At 40.4% G+C, this 18,476-nt stretch overlaps 1 protein-coding gene across 1 annotated transcript in view; it reads right to left on the bottom strand.

Moving 5' to 3' along the window:
- ALMS1 (ALMS1 centrosome and basal body associated protein) overlaps positions 1 to 18,476 on the bottom strand; it is a 111,327-nt gene that overhangs the window by 20,650 nt on the left and 72,201 nt on the right. Inside the window, exon 11 of the mRNA XM_082250492.1 lies at positions 2,185 to 3,281. Within this exon, the coding sequence (XP_082106618.1) occupies positions 2,185 to 3,281 (1,097 nt within the window). The remainder of the gene's footprint in view (positions 1 to 2,184; positions 3,282 to 18,476) is intronic.

The raw sequence follows: 18,476 nt of genomic DNA, 5'->3' as shown, positions 1-18,476 counted from the left end.
GGTGTACAAACCTGGGAACTCAGCACAGGGATGGTGGGAACCCCGCATAATGGGCACAGCGGGTGTACAGATCAGGAAAAATCAGTACAGGGAGTGCGCACCCCTTTAAAAGACTGACAGGGAAAGTAAAACCCCATGTAACAGTTGCTGCATTTGTGTCAACCATGGCATATCAATGGAGTCTCCACTGGACTTCAAAAACATTACAAATCACTTTACAGCATCTACTAAAGATGAAAGATCAGTTTGGGAGGAGTTCCCCTTTAAAATAAACTGCCTCCACCATAGTAATTTCACCCTGCAGGAGGAAGGTGAATGATGAAAAGCAGAGCGTGACCATTGGCCTGATAGATCTACTTTGAATAAATGTGCCTTCTGGGGATTGGTGAGCAACCTTTTTGCCATTGTGGAACCCTTGAAATAATTTTCTGGACTTAGGGAATCCCGGCTAAACCAATATATCTGGTTCAGTTGAAAAATTGCACCTACACTGGTGATCAGTGGGAGGTCTTCACTTACAGTGGTAATCAGAATGCCACCCTTACAGACAGCTAAAAAGATCATTATGTAATGCTGCTGGCTCTGCCAAGTGGTGTTAACTCAAGAACTATGCAGGCACCATCAAGTGGGAGGTCTATCAGCCACAGTTTAAGGTACTATCAGGACTATCGCTCAGTCTGGGTCTGGGCCGTGGTACCTAAGGTTGTGGCTGATTGACCTCCCACTTGATGGTGCCAAGGCCATGCCACTTAGCTGCCTGTGTGTCCTCTCTTCCTTCCAGAGGGTGGGAGGAGCGATCAGTCTGAATGGAGGGCAGGAGCTGCCCCACTTTTCAACTTAACAAGTGGCCAATTGGTTGCTTTGACACGGGGTGGTTCTAGCAACCAATCAACCCCTTGTTAACAGGAGATGTTCCAATCGCTCCTCTTGCCCTCTGCTTTAAAAGGCAAAACCGGAAGGTCAGGGGGGAGGGATGACCACACTAATGTAAAGGTAGAGGGGCTGTATTGTTAAGGCAGGCTATGCAAAGGGGGACTGCGATGTAATGGAGGTGCTACAATGTAAAAGTTGGGTGCTATAATATAAAGGGGGGCTGTATTTTAAAGGGGGGGGGGGTTTAAAGTGGAGGAGGGCTGTAATGTAAAGGGGTCTGCTATATAAAGGGGGGACTTTGATTTAAAGGGACGCACTGTGATGTGGGGGAGGGGGGGATGGCAAAGTAAAGGGTGCCTGTGATGTAATAGGGGTGCTATAATGTAAAGGGGCACTGTGTTGTAAAAAGGTGGGGACTTTTATGTGGAGGTTGCTGTAATGTAAAGGTCACCTGTGATGTAAATGGGGGACTGCCAAGTAAAGTTGGGGGGGGGGGGGGGGACTACGTTGCAAAGGGGGTGGGGCTGTGGCTTAACAATGGGGGACTGTGATGCAAAGGGGTGGACTGTGATGTAAATATAGGTGATCTAAAGGAGGGAGACAGATGAAAAGGGAGAGACTAGAATACAAAGGAGGGGGGAGACTGCAATACAAAGGAAGGGACTGATACAGCGGTGGGGGCCCTATACTGTAAAGGGAGGCTATGATGTAAAGGGGGAAGCAATAGAAAGACTTTTCTAAACCTCTAAAAAGCTACAAAAAACCTCTAAAAAGCTACATTAGGTAGGAGGACCTGCCCTCTCTGCCATTGCACCTGAGTTCCAAGGGTTAAAGTCCATGTAAACCAACAATGAACTTCTCTTATTCGCTCCCTTTTGGTCTGATATCATCAAAGCATTTTGTTCTGTCTGTTAGATTGGTTATTAAAGAAAAGACTTTACTTCCTGCCCTGGAGACACAACAGGAAGTGAGAGGAATTTTCTCACAAGAGAAGGGGAATCCCCCTCTTGGACATTTATCCATGGAACAGGTGCCCCATTGGAACATTTACCCTCACCATCTCTTTCGGTGACTCTGCAGACCACATAGGTCAACTGGGCTGGGCTGAATCTTTGAGAACTGGGGAGGACTGATTCTTTGAGATTTCAGTACAGCCCTGTTAGCTCACTAAGGAAAGTTATCCGCCAACTGGATTTCTGGCAGAACCAAAAGGGAGCCAACAAAAAAAAGTTAGTTTATAGAATTTAGATACACTGCAACAAGGGAACAAAATATGAACATTTTAAGAGAAGAAAACCAAGTTGCATCTACCTTTTTGAGGCTTTTATGGAGATCTTTTATCTCCATCGTGGAGTTTCCATGGCTTGCAGACAACCGGCTTGCTTTTTTCGAGGTCCCTTCTGAGCGTTTTTTCTGGAGGTCGATAGTGTTGTAGAGCCGTGAGAGCTTAGATGAAGGTCGAACCCTCTCTGGTCCGAAAGCATTGATGAGTCTGACGGTGTCTATGGTGGATATGGTACTATTTGTGGCAAGCGTTGATACGCTATCTGTTTGAGTGGCAGCTTCCGATCCACCGGCGCTCTCTTCTGTGACACTGCTCCTTACCTCAGAGGAGAAATCAGAATACAGTGAGTCACCACTAAGAACTCTCTCAGAAGAAGCACTATCAGATAACCGGATTATGGAGCCATCTTGGTTTTCTGAAGTCCCCAGTCGAGCCTCCACTCCAAATTTCTTAAGGTACCATTTCTCCCTCTCTTCTTTCTTGGTCTCCCGTCTTTTCTCATTGTCTTTCTTGTTGACCTTTAGGACTTGATCTCCATCCTTGTCATCTTTTGTAGACAAAGAGTAAGGCTTTGGATTCTGTAGAAGTCTAGCGAGACGGTCCAGCCGCTCGACCAGGGAAACCTCCAGCTTGCTGCTCGATTCTGACAAATGGCTTCTCCGCCGGTCAGTATATCGCGCCCAGAGGTCATCTAGACTCTGGTTGGAGATGGCGCTTTGACTTAGCGTGGACTCTGTCTCTGTCCTTTGGAAACTCTTGGTGGGATTGGCAGGATGATCACTAGAGAAGCCATAATCTTCATATCTCACGTGCTTTTCTCTCACACCAAGTTTGAAATCCCTAATACCATTGGGTGAATGAAGTGGAGTGCCACGTGTCTGTTCCTGCTTGTCTCTTCTTTTAGGATAATCAGTGATGTCACGATGGCCAGTTTTCTTTAGTGTTCCCATACTTGGCTCTTCAGCATCATCAACCTCTGGTTTTAATGGAAAAAACTCCTCGTCCTCACGTGCTGAACGTAGGTCTCTCTTCTCCCGCTGAAAGTCTTTTGATGCTGACTCAGGACGGGAGACTCTGTGCTGGAGACTGCAGTACGATGCTTTATTGTCATCGTGAAACGGTCCTAAATGTGTATAAAAATAACAAAATCATTTCTGCTACTGGGGACAATTTCATCATTGAAGTTCAAAAATTGAAGAGTTGGTCACCTGGAATCCATTATGCACATATTGGTATGTATTGTCCCAAATTAGTCTATTGGGGCCATGGACGAATTTTAACAGGGGCCCAAAGATACCACCAACCAAGGCTCACTTTGGGGAACTAGTATTGTCACAGGAAAGAAAACCTTGCTGGCTAATTCCTAATGACTTTTCTTCTGATATGTCAGTATCAGAGGTATCTGTAGAAAGTCTGTTCTATGCATGCACAATATGGATAATGCTATGTCAATGTCCCAAAAATGTTTTGTTTCATCCTTTGTTGCATCTACATCCCGGGATTATTTCAGGATGGAGAGCACAGGGTGTGTGTGTGGGTTCGCGGCTAGGGAGCATATATGTGTCAGATTTACCGGCCCCTTCCTTTCCTGTATGAACACAATGAGCGATCGTTATTAGAGAATGACCGATTATCGGCAAAGCCGATATATCGAGGGCCGATATGGACTTTCCCCGATATATCAGAATCGCCTTTTTATTTACCGATATTGCCGATATTTCGGGAAAGTGCTCGTACCAGGATGATGCCTGCAGCTAGAGGTGTCCATAGCCGACTGTCGGCTGTCTTGTAATGACAACCGATGCGGCTGAGAAGCCGCTTGGCTGTCATTCCAAGGAGCGGGAGGGGACGTCTCCCCCTCCCGCCACGTTCCGCGGCTCGCCCGGGTCTCCCATCCCACCGGGAGGCCCGGGAATCCTACCTTCACCGCCACAGTCTGACCCAGGTCTCCATTTCTTTGAATTCGGCGCCGCCGCGTACCCGGAAGTGATGTCATTACATGACATTACTTTCGGGTACTGGTGGCGCCCAATTAAAAAAACTTACAGCATTCAAAACAGCCAAACTTGGCGTTTTGAATGCTTAAGTGCAGAGGAGGGGTTTGGGGTCTTTTAGACCCCCAGATCCCTCCACCACCGTACCTGTAGACATAAAAAAAAAAAAAATTTTAATGTCCAAAAATATCGACAGATATCGGCCGATACCCGATAACCAAAATATCGGTATTGATGGTAAAAAAAAAGGATCGTTATCAATCGCTCCTGTGTCCATTCATCACTAAAGCATAGTAAACTGTTTGCCATGCTTCAGTTTGTGAATGAACAGGAAGCCTCAGAGCAATTCCTATTCATTCACTGTGAAGTGCAGTTGAGGCTGCAGAGAAAGGGACTGATGAATCTACTGTATGTCCCCTTCTCGGTCTCTAATGTGGGACATCAAGGGTCGGTTTAAAACCCTGATATTTTACAAAGCACCTCTCCCCTTCCCCCCAACAGGGCAGTTAAAAAAAAAAAAGTAAAAATACATAAATAAAATAAATAAGTCAATAATAATAATTTTTAATTAATAATAATAATAATAATTTAATAATAAGTGAATAAATAAATAATAAAATTCTAAAAAAAAAAAAAAAAGTAGAAATTTTAATATTTAAAAAAATAAATAAGAAAAATGAAAGACTTGTTCAAATGTGCTTTGCTCTCTGAAAAGCAGTCAGAATTTGGATAACTCCTTAGAGAGCAATTTAAAGGTGGGGAGGAGGCATATTGCCTCCTCGCTGCCTGCTTTAACGCCGCACTAGCGCACAGGAAAGTTGCGGGGCTCTTGCAGAATAGTGCTTTTAAGTTTAAATGGGTTTTGATCGAGGGCTTGATGATTGCCAGGGCTGTAAAGCAAAGCATCAGGGCCTTAGCATTTTAGCAAAAATATAATTTGATATTTGTCAGGTAGGCTGTACGGGGCCTGTGATTTCTAACAGAAGCCCTGTACATGACCCCAAAAAACTAATTGGAAATGCATCCTTACCAGAACTGCAGGGTGCGTCCCCTACTCTGTTGTGCTTTGAGATTTGCATAGCTGTGGGTCGCTCTGCCTGCACAGCCGCACCATTCATGTCTGGAATTGATGTGGCTTAAATATTACAAGTCCCATTTCCCCTTGGCAGATAGGACTCTGGTGAGCGTGCCAGTTCCTTTTCTTTGATCACAGGTTTTGTGCCCGTGTGCGCTCTGTCTCTCTCCCCCCCTACACTGATTGTACAGAATAGAAGCCACCTATGGCTGCTCTTTCCCACGTGCTGGGTGCAGTCTGGTAAGGAGGCACAGCTCCAAGAAGCGGCTGTCAGTATCCTCCGAGTGTGTTCTCGGTGAAGATGTACAGCCATGTTTTTAGGCTGGAACAAAACAGCTGGATGAAATAATGTGGTGCTGCAGCACATTATGTGCTGCGGCACTATGCTGTTATGCCCGTCCAGTCCCACCTACTCCATCCTAGTAAAGCCCCATACACACGTACCGAATGTCGGCCGAATGATCAGCCGTCTTTTGTCCAGGGCTGTCCTGTCGGCTGAAAAGTGCAAAAGACTGCACGCAAATTTTGCCGGCCAACAACAGCCGACTGCAGAAGTGATGTCATGTGATGGTTAACTTTCCATGTGTTTTTTCTTTTCTGAGCATGCCCAGTCTTGCTGATCTGCTGTTTGTCGGCCGAATTCTGTACTGACTGGCGAACAATCGGCCATTCTGGTGACGGCCAACAAAAATTTTAAAGCCTGCACACCCGATCCTGTTCGGCCGAAAAGTCGCTGTCGGTTGTCGGAAGCATCATACTAACAAGCCGACAATCGGCCGATCGTTCGGCGGCCGAATATTTACGGCCGACAATCGGTACGTGTGTACGGGGCTTTACACGGCTGTATGTCTTTACTAAGAGCACAATTGGGGGATACTGACAGCCGCTTCTTGTAGCCCAGCCACCCTTCCATCATTCCTACAACTGAAGATCTGTACCAAGGCCTGGGAGAAAAGTTTGAAGACACCCGACCATTGCATATATATTTTTTTATTTAAATTTATTGAGAGTGCATAAAGGCATATTTGACCTGTAAAATTAGATTAACAAGATTTTAGAAACTGGGTTTACATTTAATTACACTATACTGTACATACAGTATATCCACTTCGGCTCCCACACCCGTTCACCCCTTATGGACCAGAGCAATTTTAACATTTCTGCTACGAGTCGGTTTATTCGGCGATAATTTTGTCATTACTTAAGATAACAACATAATATATATATGTTTTTTTTTTTTAAGGACAAACAAGGCTTTTTTTTTGTGAATATTGTCCTACAACAATGATTTTTTTTTTCACATTCCTTAGACAATTAAATGTAATAGAACAAAACAAAAGTTTGCATTTTGTTCTGTAATTTCCAGAGATGTATAGTAACCAAGTAGAACGACTTCACTACTGTACTTAAGTACGGAAAAGCGGTATCTGTACTTTCCTGGAGTAGAATTTTTTTCTCCTACTTCCACTTTTACTTCACTACATTTTTTCGATGATTTCAATACTTCTACTCCGATATTTTTTTTTTGTGCTGCATAGTTACTTGTTACAATTATAAAAATGACCACTGCCAGAACAGTAGATGACAGGTTTCATGAAGCTCAAAACATGTGTATTATCAGCACATACGAAAATAAATGCTACTGTATGTATAAATAAAAGCTGCTTTTGAAATAATAAAAAACAATATGATGTTCAAACTTTTGACTTCTTTCTTTAATAACTACATAACACAGTACTTGTACTTTTACTTTCAGTACTTGAGTAGCAATTTTTTTTTTCAAAACTACTGGTACTTTTACTTTCAGTACTTAAGTAGCAAAATTTTTAAAAAAACTACTTGCAATACTTAAGTACAAAAAATGTTGAATACTTTAGTACTTCTACTCAAGTCACTTTTTGATCGAGCACTTCCACTCAAGTCACTTTTTGATCGAGCACTTGTACTTTTACTCAAGTATGGGTTTCGAGTACTTTATACAACTCTGGTAATTTGTAAGGCTTTTTTTCGTGAATATTGTCCTGCAACAATACATTTTTTTTCACATTCCTTAGACAATTAAATGTAATAAAACTAAACAAATGTTTTCATTTTTTTTGTAAATTGTCCTGTTAAAAAAAACATTAAAATTATAATTTTGGTACAAAGTATTGCAATGTTATTTAGAAATAAAATAAAATATTTTTTTTTTTTGCGCTTTTTTCAGTGTGATACGTGAAAATATATGTAAAAGGTGTACAAATATTGAACAAAGCAAACAAAGCAGAAAAAAAAAAGTTTAAATATCAGTTGATAAAATAGAAAAAAAAACAAAAACAAATCACCAGGAAAATTATAATTGAATGGAGAAGGAGAATAAGGAGGTAATTATGGCCGATTAGAGTAAACTAAAAGGTTAATAAGGGTTCAACAGAGAAACATTTAATAAAAAAACAAATGAAAAACATTTTTTTAACTTGTCAGGTTGCTTTAAAGCCTAACTAAAGGCATTTTTTTTTTTAAGTTTTAGACACAGTGGAGAGGGATTAGAAGGCTTGTCATTTTTTATTGCTGCCTGTGCACTCGTTAAAGAGATTCCCCCTCTCTATTTGTCCTGTTTATCATTATCATTGAAAGTGAAAGTAAAAGAAAATCCCAAATTTTGGGTTGTCCCTAAAAAAGTAATAGAGGGGATATCTTCCAATGGGAAAACTAGTTCTGGTGAGCTGGGTGTCCCCAAGGGATTTCCTTAATTTGCAGGGTTTTCCTCTCACTTCCTGTTTGGTTATGGGACAGGAAGTGAAGGGAAATCTCTGCAATGGGACACAGATGGCAAATAAAATCTGCCAGTGGTTATACCCCTCCCTTACTGTATTCAAAATGAAAAAATTGGATTTTTGTAAGATCTTACCGTAAAATACTTTTCTCTTAGCTCATTGACAGACGTAGTCCTCTTTGATTCACATCAATTGGGTTATGCTGCCTCCGCAGGAGTAGGACTAGGCAGAAAGAAAAAACGTTCTGGCTCCACCCTAGGGGCAGTCCCAGAGGGTATATCCTCTTCCTGTCTGCAACAGAGAATCAGTTCTGTTACGAAGCAGTGTCAGAGAATTTAACCCAACCCAACTCAATGATAGAGGGGCGGGTACTACGTCTGTCAATGAGCTAAGAGAAAAGGATTTTACAGTAAGATCTTACAAAAATCCATTTTTCTCTGTCGCTCATTGACAGACGTAGTCCTCTTTGATTCACATCAATTGGGACATCCAGAAGCAGTGCCACAAATGAGGGGTGGGATTGACAGAAATCAAAATCCAATCTAGAAGGCCCAACCGGAGCCAACCAGAAGTATCAAGGGACTCATCGAGCAAACAGATGAGACCTACCCAACAAACCCTCGAGGTAGACCAACAGTCTCCTCAAACAGCGGCCTGCAGGAACCTTGCGGCCAGAAGAGGCATCTGACGATGCCATCACATAAACCTTATACAATATTGTAAAGGTATGAACCGACGACCAAACAGTCGCCTTGAAAACCTGAACCACTGACGCCTGAAGGCGGAAGGTCCAGGAAACTCTAAGCGCCCGAGTCTGACTAGACAGAAAAAAACTGATTCTCTGTAGCAGACAGGAAGAGGATATACCCTCTGGGACTGCCCCTAGGGTGGAGCCAGAACGTTTTTTCTTTCTGCCTAGTCCTACTCCTGCGGAGGCAGCATAACCCAATTGATGTGAATCTAAGAGGACTACGTATGTCAATGAGCGACAGAGAAAAAAAATTTTTTTGCATATAGTCATACTTTAACTAATTTCAAAGTTCATCCCTTTGATCTGTAGATAAATTGAAAGATACAAAATGAAACAATGTTTCTTTGAATCTTTCTATATTCCTGAGCAATGTTGTCGATAAACATCGACAGACTGTTTTTTTTTTTTTTTTTCACAGCTAGTGCTGCCGGGACATTCTCTGTGTACACAGCAATGCAGCTGTGATTAATCAGAGCTGAACTGCCATGTACTTGGACAGGGGGGATCCTGGCAGCAGGGCAGAAGACTGGATGTATAAAAGTAAATAGGTATGCAAAAAATGAATAAATAGAAGATGACATATACATCCACAATATACTCTAGTAAAAAATATATATATATAGTGCCCTTCAAGTGAGGGTGAAGTGGTGGTGTTAAAACAATAAATAAATATATAAATTCAAAAATGGTATTATAGTGCAGTGAATATTTGGTGATATGTAACACAGGTGTATAAGTGATAATAAAAAGGTAAAGTAGAAAAAATTAGTAAATATAAATTATTTTACAGTGACTTGAGTGACCAGAAAGTGACGTGTGCAAAAAAGGAAGAGAAACCTCAATCCCAAGCCTGGGAAGAGAGAGTGCCCAATATGGTTCCCCAAAATGACAATGGGGTGGGCCACAGATGGAGGAAAATAAATCCAAAAAATTAATAATAGAAAATGCTGAAAAAATATAAAATGGTGGCTAGGTGATTGTTACACAAAATATCTCAAGATCAATAGTGTGCTAGTGAAAAAATGCGCAAAGAAAGTGGTCAAAAATGCATAAGAAAAAACATCCACTGAGTCCTTAAAAAGCGCATAGAGGTATAACAGTCCAAAATGGTGATGAGGTGCCAAAATCACAGGTGCGACCGGTTGGATGGTTCTTAGAGTGAAGACTATGGTGCTCCCCTATTCAATGGGTCCGGTGCTCCCCTTTCTAGTAAATACCGAGCTTACCAGAAAGTACTACCCCTACAGGGGTAGAGCGCAGGTCGATATTTGTAGGGATCGCTCCCAAAGCAGAGGGGTCCGGTCACCTGGTCCACTTCTAATATTCCAATTGCCCGAGTCACAACTACTTGGCGTGTTAGTAGGGGTGTTCCAACATTAATGCTCCAACCAAGCCATTCCAGGACATGTGTATAAATAAAGAAAGATGCCTCCAAATGGTGAAATACCGCTAGACTTTTATTAAAACATCCAAGATAAAAGCAGGTACTCACATAAAAACAATGCTAACGATCCCTCAGGATTTAGGAGCCGCAAGGTCCTCTCTGGCGGTGGGGTGATGAACGGTAAGCGTTCTCCCGACCGGAGCTGTGTCCCAAGCCGATCAATACAATGCAAGCGGAAGTGATGCGGTGCGCACTCTACATGTTTCGTCGTATGACGTCATCAGGAGTAGCGCTGGCCACATCAATTCCGCTTCCTTAAGTGTAGAGTGGTTGCCAGGCAACCCGATTCAACTAAAAACGCCTATTGGTCAACGGACCAATCAGAAAAAAGCTGGGAGTATGATCATCAGTTGCTAGGAAGAACCTCTTAATACAATGCACATTAATCCGAGGGCCAATCAGAAAAAACGGTTGTCCTTTGTCATCAGTTGCTGGGAGAAAACTGATGCTGATTGGCTCCTACGATAAGTGGTGAGGATATTCACTACACAGGGGATTTCCGGTTGGTTAAGCCAGCCCCGAAACTGTCAGCAGACTAGGTGATGATACTTATTCATAAAGGACGATGTATACTCAGCAATAAATGATGGTAAACAGTTCTAAATTAGTCCGAAAAAAAGGGACACCAAAAAAGGAAACAAAAAACGGAAACAAAAAACAAAAAACTGTGGAACAAGAAATCTAATACTAGAAAAATGCCCTCATTATAACTCCGAATAAATCAGATAATCATAATGAGAAGTCTGGTAGCCTGGCAATCATTCCATGTCTGTATAAGTATAACAAATCTATCCAGTGCATATGAAACAAACAGGGAGAAACTCTAATCATATATGTCTATGGACAATAATTTCACAAAACAGCCGATTCCCATATATAGTCTTAGGGGGGCATATATAGGGTTCATTAAGTCTCAAATAGATGGTATAAAATAAATTAAAAGGATAATAATACTAATAAATACAGTCTCAAAAGTGAATTCTTAAAATATATATATGGGATGGTAAAAAATTATTATATTACTGGGTAAAAGGGATATACCCATAAACATACAGAGAAAATTAGTGTCCAATAAATATACATGGTGAGAAGTCAGATGTAAGTAAAATCCAAGATACATATCGTAAGTGAATAAAAATGTACATGTTTAGTAAATATATATTGGTCTATAAATTAAGGTGGATCAAAATATTTAGTAAAAACTAGTGAGTATTGTCGAACTGTGTCAATGGAGAGTGACATCTGGAAACATGGGAAATTAGTTAATGGCCCAAAGAGAGGGAACCAATACCCACCACCTTGATTAATACTCAGAAAAAATTGATAAACATAGTGACAATCAATAATTAAACGACTATGACGTGAGATGATATAGATAAAGTGACAGTGCTTTGAGAAAAGGTGTATATACACCACCATTTTATATTTTTTCAGCATTTTCTATTATTAATTTTTTGGATTTATTTTCCTCCATCTGTGGCCCACCCCATTGTCATTTTGGGGAACCATATTGGGCACTCTCTCTTCCCAGGCTTGGGATTGAGGTTTCTCTTCCTTTTTTGCACACGTCACTTTCTGGTCACTCAAGTCACTGTAAAATAATTTATATTTACTAATTTTTTCTACTTTACCTTTTTATTATCACTTATACACCTGTGTTACATATCACCAAATATTCACTGCACTATAATACCATTTTTGAATTTATATATTTATTTATTGTTTTAACACCACCACTTCACCCTCACTTGAAGGGCACTATATATATATATTTTTTACTAGAGTATATTGTGGATGTATATGTCATCTTCTATTTATTCATTTTTTGCATACCTATTTACTTTTATACATTTAAATATTGGGTTTTAGGTTTTATGCTCTTACACTTTATTCCTGTGTTTACCTCATTTAATACCTCACTTATTTATCTAACATCCATTTTTTTCAAACGTGCATAATATTTATAATATTTGTGACATCTGTGTTGTCTATACTAGTTTCTACCTTCCACACTTCTAACGCATATATTGGCAGCGCCAAGCACTTCTTCTTTTTTCCTCTATATATCCAATATAATCTCTAGTGGGTTATATTCTGAAGTGGGCTGCAGCCAATCGCTTTTTTCTACCCCCTCCCTTCGATATTATCCTAAGCGCAGATTCTTTTCCACTCTTGATTCATACCCCACACTTGTACTAAGTGTGTTTTATCTGCAGCTATGGATCTCTTCAGTTATGTAGGGAGCAGGGAAATTAACATAGAGGAGATTTTTAATCATGAAAGAGTGACCAATAACCATGACCTCAATGGCCTTTTTAAGCAGTTGAAACATGATCTAGAGAAGCAATTAAGAGTGTGGTGGGACATTTCCACACTAGAAATGTACATTAAAGAGAGAATAACCCCACGGAGATTAAGATGGGAGGTACATCCTAATGATGCGATTCTAGATCAAGGCCTCATGGAGGAATGGTATAATTTCTTTAACAGATGCGAATCGGAACTACTTAAACAAATTGTTGGAAGGAGGAAATTCAAACTCAAAGAAATAGAGAAAAATATTACCAGACTTAAGACTCTATTAACCCCCTTCTCAACCCCCAATGAATACAAAGAGAAGGAGAAGGAATTACAAACCAATATAGCCAAATACGACACCGAAGTACAGAAGAAGAAGCAGAAGAAATTTAGTAGGGATACGCTGGACTACAAGGATCAGAAAGTCTATAAATGGCAAAATTCCTTAGGAGAGGAAGCAATGGAAGTACAGGAACCAACAACAGCCTATATATCAAGAGAAACCACTCCTGATGAGGACGAACAAGAGGAGGAACCCATCACCCCAATCTCCAGAACACCGGCTACACCATTTCCCAGGACACCCCGTGAAACACCGTTTAGACCCAGTAGAGAACAACCGCATTATACACCGAGGCAGGAAAGGAACTATGAGGAACTTCCCCCTAGACCCCAGAGGACACCTAGGGTGAATAGACATAACAGGTTCTACAACCAAAGATATGACACCCCTCAGTACCGACTACCCACCTACAATAGATTTTCTCCGTTGAGAGATAGAAGAAATGCCCCACCCAGGGAAAATGAAAGAAATGAAAGAGAAAATTTTTTTCAATGGAACAACCGAGGGAGACCCCCGAGACAACAAGGGTGGTACAATCGAGGAAGGCAATGGGACGCGAGACCATCAGGGTTCATGGACAACCGATGGAGACAAGACAACCGAGGATGGCAAGATCGGGAATACCATTTTGCCCCGAACTTCCAGAGAGGAGGGATGAACCCCACAGGACACTATTACAACCCGGGGAGACAGAATGTGTGGAACAGAAACTGGCAAGGAGGAAACGGACCAGAGGGAAACGTGGGGGCAGAAAGAAAACGAAGGCGCGAGTTTTAGGGAAAGGGATTTTTAACTTAAGCAATACTGTTTTTAGCAAGGAAGAATTGGAGATTTTAGACCTCGGCCTCAAATACGCCCCCAAAAGAGATCTGGACAAATTTGAAACGTACATAGATGTACAAAAATTTATTAGGAAACTAAATATTAAAAAATTTTTCACTCTAAAGGGAACTCAAAGACAACAACACGACACTGCTTTCAAACACACTGAACTGAGGAATCGATCTACCTTCAACCCGAAAGTACCCAATAATGAATGTGTTAATGCCTTCAAAAAGATGGTAGAACATGAGATAAAGAATTTGAACACTAATAGTAAGGAAAGTAAGAAAATTTGGAAAACAATACAAAAACTGGAAGAAAACAAAAAGGTGGTTATTAGACCAGCAGACAAGGGAGGAGGCCTTGTCATCTTGAACAAGGAAGACTACGATGAGGAGATGAATAATTTAGTGCGGATTCCGGATACTTATAAGAAATTGAAATCGAATCCTAGGAAGGAATATAAACACAAATTGAAAGGTTATATTAACAAAGGGAAGGAATTGGGGATACTTACCGATAAGGAAGCTAAATACCTACTTCCATCCTCATCAAAAACCCCCGTGCTATATTATCTCCCAAAGATACACAAAAGAATGGAGAAACCTCCCGGGAGACCAATTATTAGTGGGGTAGATTCCCTATTTTCTAGGCTGGGGGAATATTTAGATCAATTCCTCCAGCCTATAGTACCCAGAGGCAAATCATATTTAAAAGATAGTGCACAGCTGCTTAGGGACATCAAAGATATCGGAGTTGATGATAATTTGATACTGGTGACGGTGGACGCCAATTCACTTTACACCAGTATCAAACAGAAAGATGGACTCAAAGGAGTAAAAAAAGCGTTACATGAGAGATCAGACCTCAAACAGACACAAATTGATTACATTTTAGAAGGACTGGAACTTGCAATGTCCAATAATTACTTTTGGCATGATAAAAATTTCTACGTCCAGACCAGGGGCGTCGCTATGGGGGCACGCTACGCCCCAAGCGTCGCCAACCTATTTATGGATTTACTGGAAGAGGAGCTAGTTTATAAAATATCAAGACCCAATTTATGTTTTTATCGGAGATACATTGATGATGTTTTTATGCTATGGAAGGGATCACAACATACTTTGGATATGTTCATTGAAGAATTAAATAATAACAGATATGGGATCAAATTTACCGGCAATCAAAGCACGACTCAAATCGATTTCCTGGACCTACAACTATATAAAGAACAGGAGAAGTTACAAACAAGGACTTTTTTCAAAGCAACTGACAAGAATGGCTATATCCCGATAACAAGTTGCCACCATCCCAAGTGGAAACAGAACATACCCAAGGGCCAATACATGAGACTCCGACGAAACTGCGGAAAAATTGAAGAATACGAAGAGCAAGCTAAAATTCTTACGGAAAGATTCACGGAAAAGGGCTATAGAAAAGAATCACTAGAGATCATCAAAAACCAAGTGAGGGATATGAACAGAGAAACTCTACTCACTGAAAAAGTAAGAAATAAAAACACTGACTTTGATTATGCTTTTGTTACTGGATATAATAACCAACACAGGAAGATGGAAAAGATTATCAAAAAATATTGGCCTATCCTGAAATCAGACAGGACTCTGGCCAAAATCCTCCCAAGTAGGCCCAAATTTATATACCGCAAGGCACCGTCCTTACGAAACAGACTAGTGCACAATGTGGTAGATCCACCGAAAGAGGTACGGATTTTTCCCGATATGAAAGGGTTCATACGGTGTCGGAGATGCCTGGCCTGTAAGAACAACACACGACAACCAAGGAAGATCACAGAATTCAAATCATGCGTAAATAGAAAAAATTTTAAAATTAACAAACTTATCACATGCCATAGTACACACGTGACTTATGTTGTGGAATGCCCATGCCGACGGCAATATGTGGGAAGAACAACCAGGCCACTATACGTCCGCATTAGGGAGCATATCAAAAATATTAAAAAGGGTTTCCCCAAGCATGGCCTATCGAGACACTATTTAGAGGCACATAATAAGAATCCACAAGGCCTAATTTTTTATGGCATCGACACCATAAGAGAACACTGGAGAGGGGAAAACAAGACCAGAAAAATATCTAAAAACGAGACTAAATGGATTTATCAATTGGAATCGCTACAACCTGGAGGTTTAAACTTAGATATAGACCTGAACTGTTTTATATCCAATTTTTAATCATATTTATCTTTGATTCAATTTCACCCTCACTTCAGATCGAGTCTCTACCTCCCTTTTATCTTTCCAGATTTTAGACTCTTAAAGATCCCTGAGGTCACTACATCATCAATTTTATACCCTTTATAGCTTTCTATGATCCATAGGGAGCTCAAGATTTTTATTGTTTAATACAGGATGACTATAAATATGAACTTCTTACCATCTCTTCTGTTTGAGGCCATCCTTTACATTTATATTTGCATGTTCTTGTGCCTATTCTTTTACCATCCATATGGCCCCAACCCAACTCTCCAGTTCCTGTATATACACCTTTTCTCAAAGCACTGTCACTTTATCTATATCATCTCACGTCATAGTCGTTTAATTATTGATTGTCACTATGTTTATCAATTTTTTCTGAGTATTAATCAAGGTGGTGGGTATTGGTTCCCTCTCTTTGGGCCATTAACTAATTTCCCATGTTTCCAGATGTCACTCTCCATTGACACAGTTCGACAATACTCACTAGTTTTTACTAAATATTTTGATCCACCTTAATTTATAGACCAATATATATTTACTAAACATGTACATTTTTATTCACTTACGATATGTATCTTGGATTTTACTTACATCTGACTTCTCACCATGTATATTTATTGGACACTAATTTTCTCTGTATGTTTATGGGTATATCCCTTTTACCCAGTAATATAATAATTTTTTACCATCCCATATATATATTTTAAGAATTCACTTTTGAGACTGTATTTATTAGTATTATTATCCTTTTAATTTATTTTATACCATCTATTTGAGACTTAATGAACCCTATATATGCCCCCCTAAGACTATATATGGGAATCGGCTGTTTTGTGAAATTATTGTCCATAGACATATATGATTAGAGTTTCTCCCTGTTTGTTTCATATGCACTGGATAGATTTGTTATACTTATACAGACATGGAATGATTGCCAGGCTACCAGACTTCTCATTATGATTATCTGATTTATTCGGAGTTATAATGAGGGCATTTTTCTAGTATTAGATTTCTTGTTCCACAGTTTTTTGTTTTTTGTTTCCGTTTTTTGTTTCCTTTTTTGGTGTCCCTTTTTTTCGGACTAATTTAGAACTGTTTACCATCATTTATTGCTGAGTATACATCGTCCTTTATGAATAAGTATCATCACCTAGTCTGCTGACAGTTCCGGGGCTGGCTTAACCAACCGGAAATCCCCTGTGTAGTGAATATCCTCACCACTTATCGTAGGAGCCAATCAGCATCAGTTTTCTCCCAGCAACTGATGACAAAGGACAACCGTTTTTTCTGATTGGCCCTCGGATTAATGTGCATTGTATTAAGAGGTTCTTCCTAGCAACTGATGATCATACTCCCAGCTTTTTTCTGATTGGTCCGTTGACCAATAGGCGTTTTTAGTTGAATCGGGTTGCCTGGCAACCACTCTACACTTAAGGAAGCGGAATTGATGTGGCCAGCGCTACTCCTGATGACGTCATACGACGAAACATGTAGAGTGCGCACCGCATCACTTCCGCTTGCATTGTATTGATCGGCTTGGGACACAGCTCCGGTCGGGAGAACGCTAACCGTTCATCACCCCACCGCCAGAGAGGACCTTGCGGCTCCTAAATCCTGAGGGATCGTTAGCATTGTTTTTATGTGAGTACCTGCTTTTATCTTGGATGTTTTAATAAAAGTCTAGCGGTATTTCACCATTTGGAGGCATCTTTCTTTATTTATACACATGTCCTGGAATGGCTTGGTTGGAGCATTAATGTTGGAACACCCCTACTAACACGCCAAGTAGTTGTGACTCGGGCAATTGGAATATTAGAAGTGGACCAGGTGACCGGACCCCTCTGCTTTGGGAGCGATCCCTACAAATATCGACCTGCGCTCTACCCCTGTAGGGGTAGTACTTTCTGGTAAGCTCGGTATTTACTAGAAAGGGGAGCACCGGACCCATTGAATAGGGGAGCACCATAGTCTTCACTCTAAGAACCATCCAACCGGTCGCACCTGTGATTTTGGCACCTCATCACCATTTTGGACTGTTATACCTCTATGCGCTTTTTAAGGACTCAGTGGATGTTTTTTCTTATGCATTTTTGACCACTTTCTTTGCGCATTTTTTCACTAGCACACTATTGATCTTGAGATATTTTGTGTAACAACCACCTAGCCACCATTTTATATTTTTTCAGCATTTTCTATTATTAATTTTTTGGATTTATTTTCCTCCATCTGTGGCCCACCCCATTGTCATTTTGGGGAACCATATTGGGCACTCTCTCTTCCCAGGCTTGGGATTGAGGTTTCTCTTCCTTTTTTGCACACGTCACTTTCTGGTCACTCAAGTCACTGTAAAATAATTTATATTTACTAATTTTTTCTACTTTACCTTTTTATTATCACTTATACACCTGTGTTACATATCACCAAATATTCACTGCACTATAATACCATTTTTGAATTTATATATTTATTTATTGTTTTAACACCACCACTTCACCCTCACTTGAAGGGCACTATATATATATATTTTTTACTAGAGTATATTGTGGATGTATATGTCATCTTCTATTTATTCATTTTTTGCATACCTATTTACTTTTATAC

The sequence above is a fragment of the Pelophylax lessonae genome (genome assembly GCF_965119305.1).
Source record: "Pelophylax lessonae genome assembly, chromosome: 1".
Lineage (NCBI taxonomy): Eukaryota > Metazoa > Chordata > Amphibia > Anura > Ranidae > Pelophylax > Pelophylax lessonae.
Note: the sequence above shows the minus strand (reverse complement) of the source record. Positions and strands in the feature narration are given on the sequence as shown.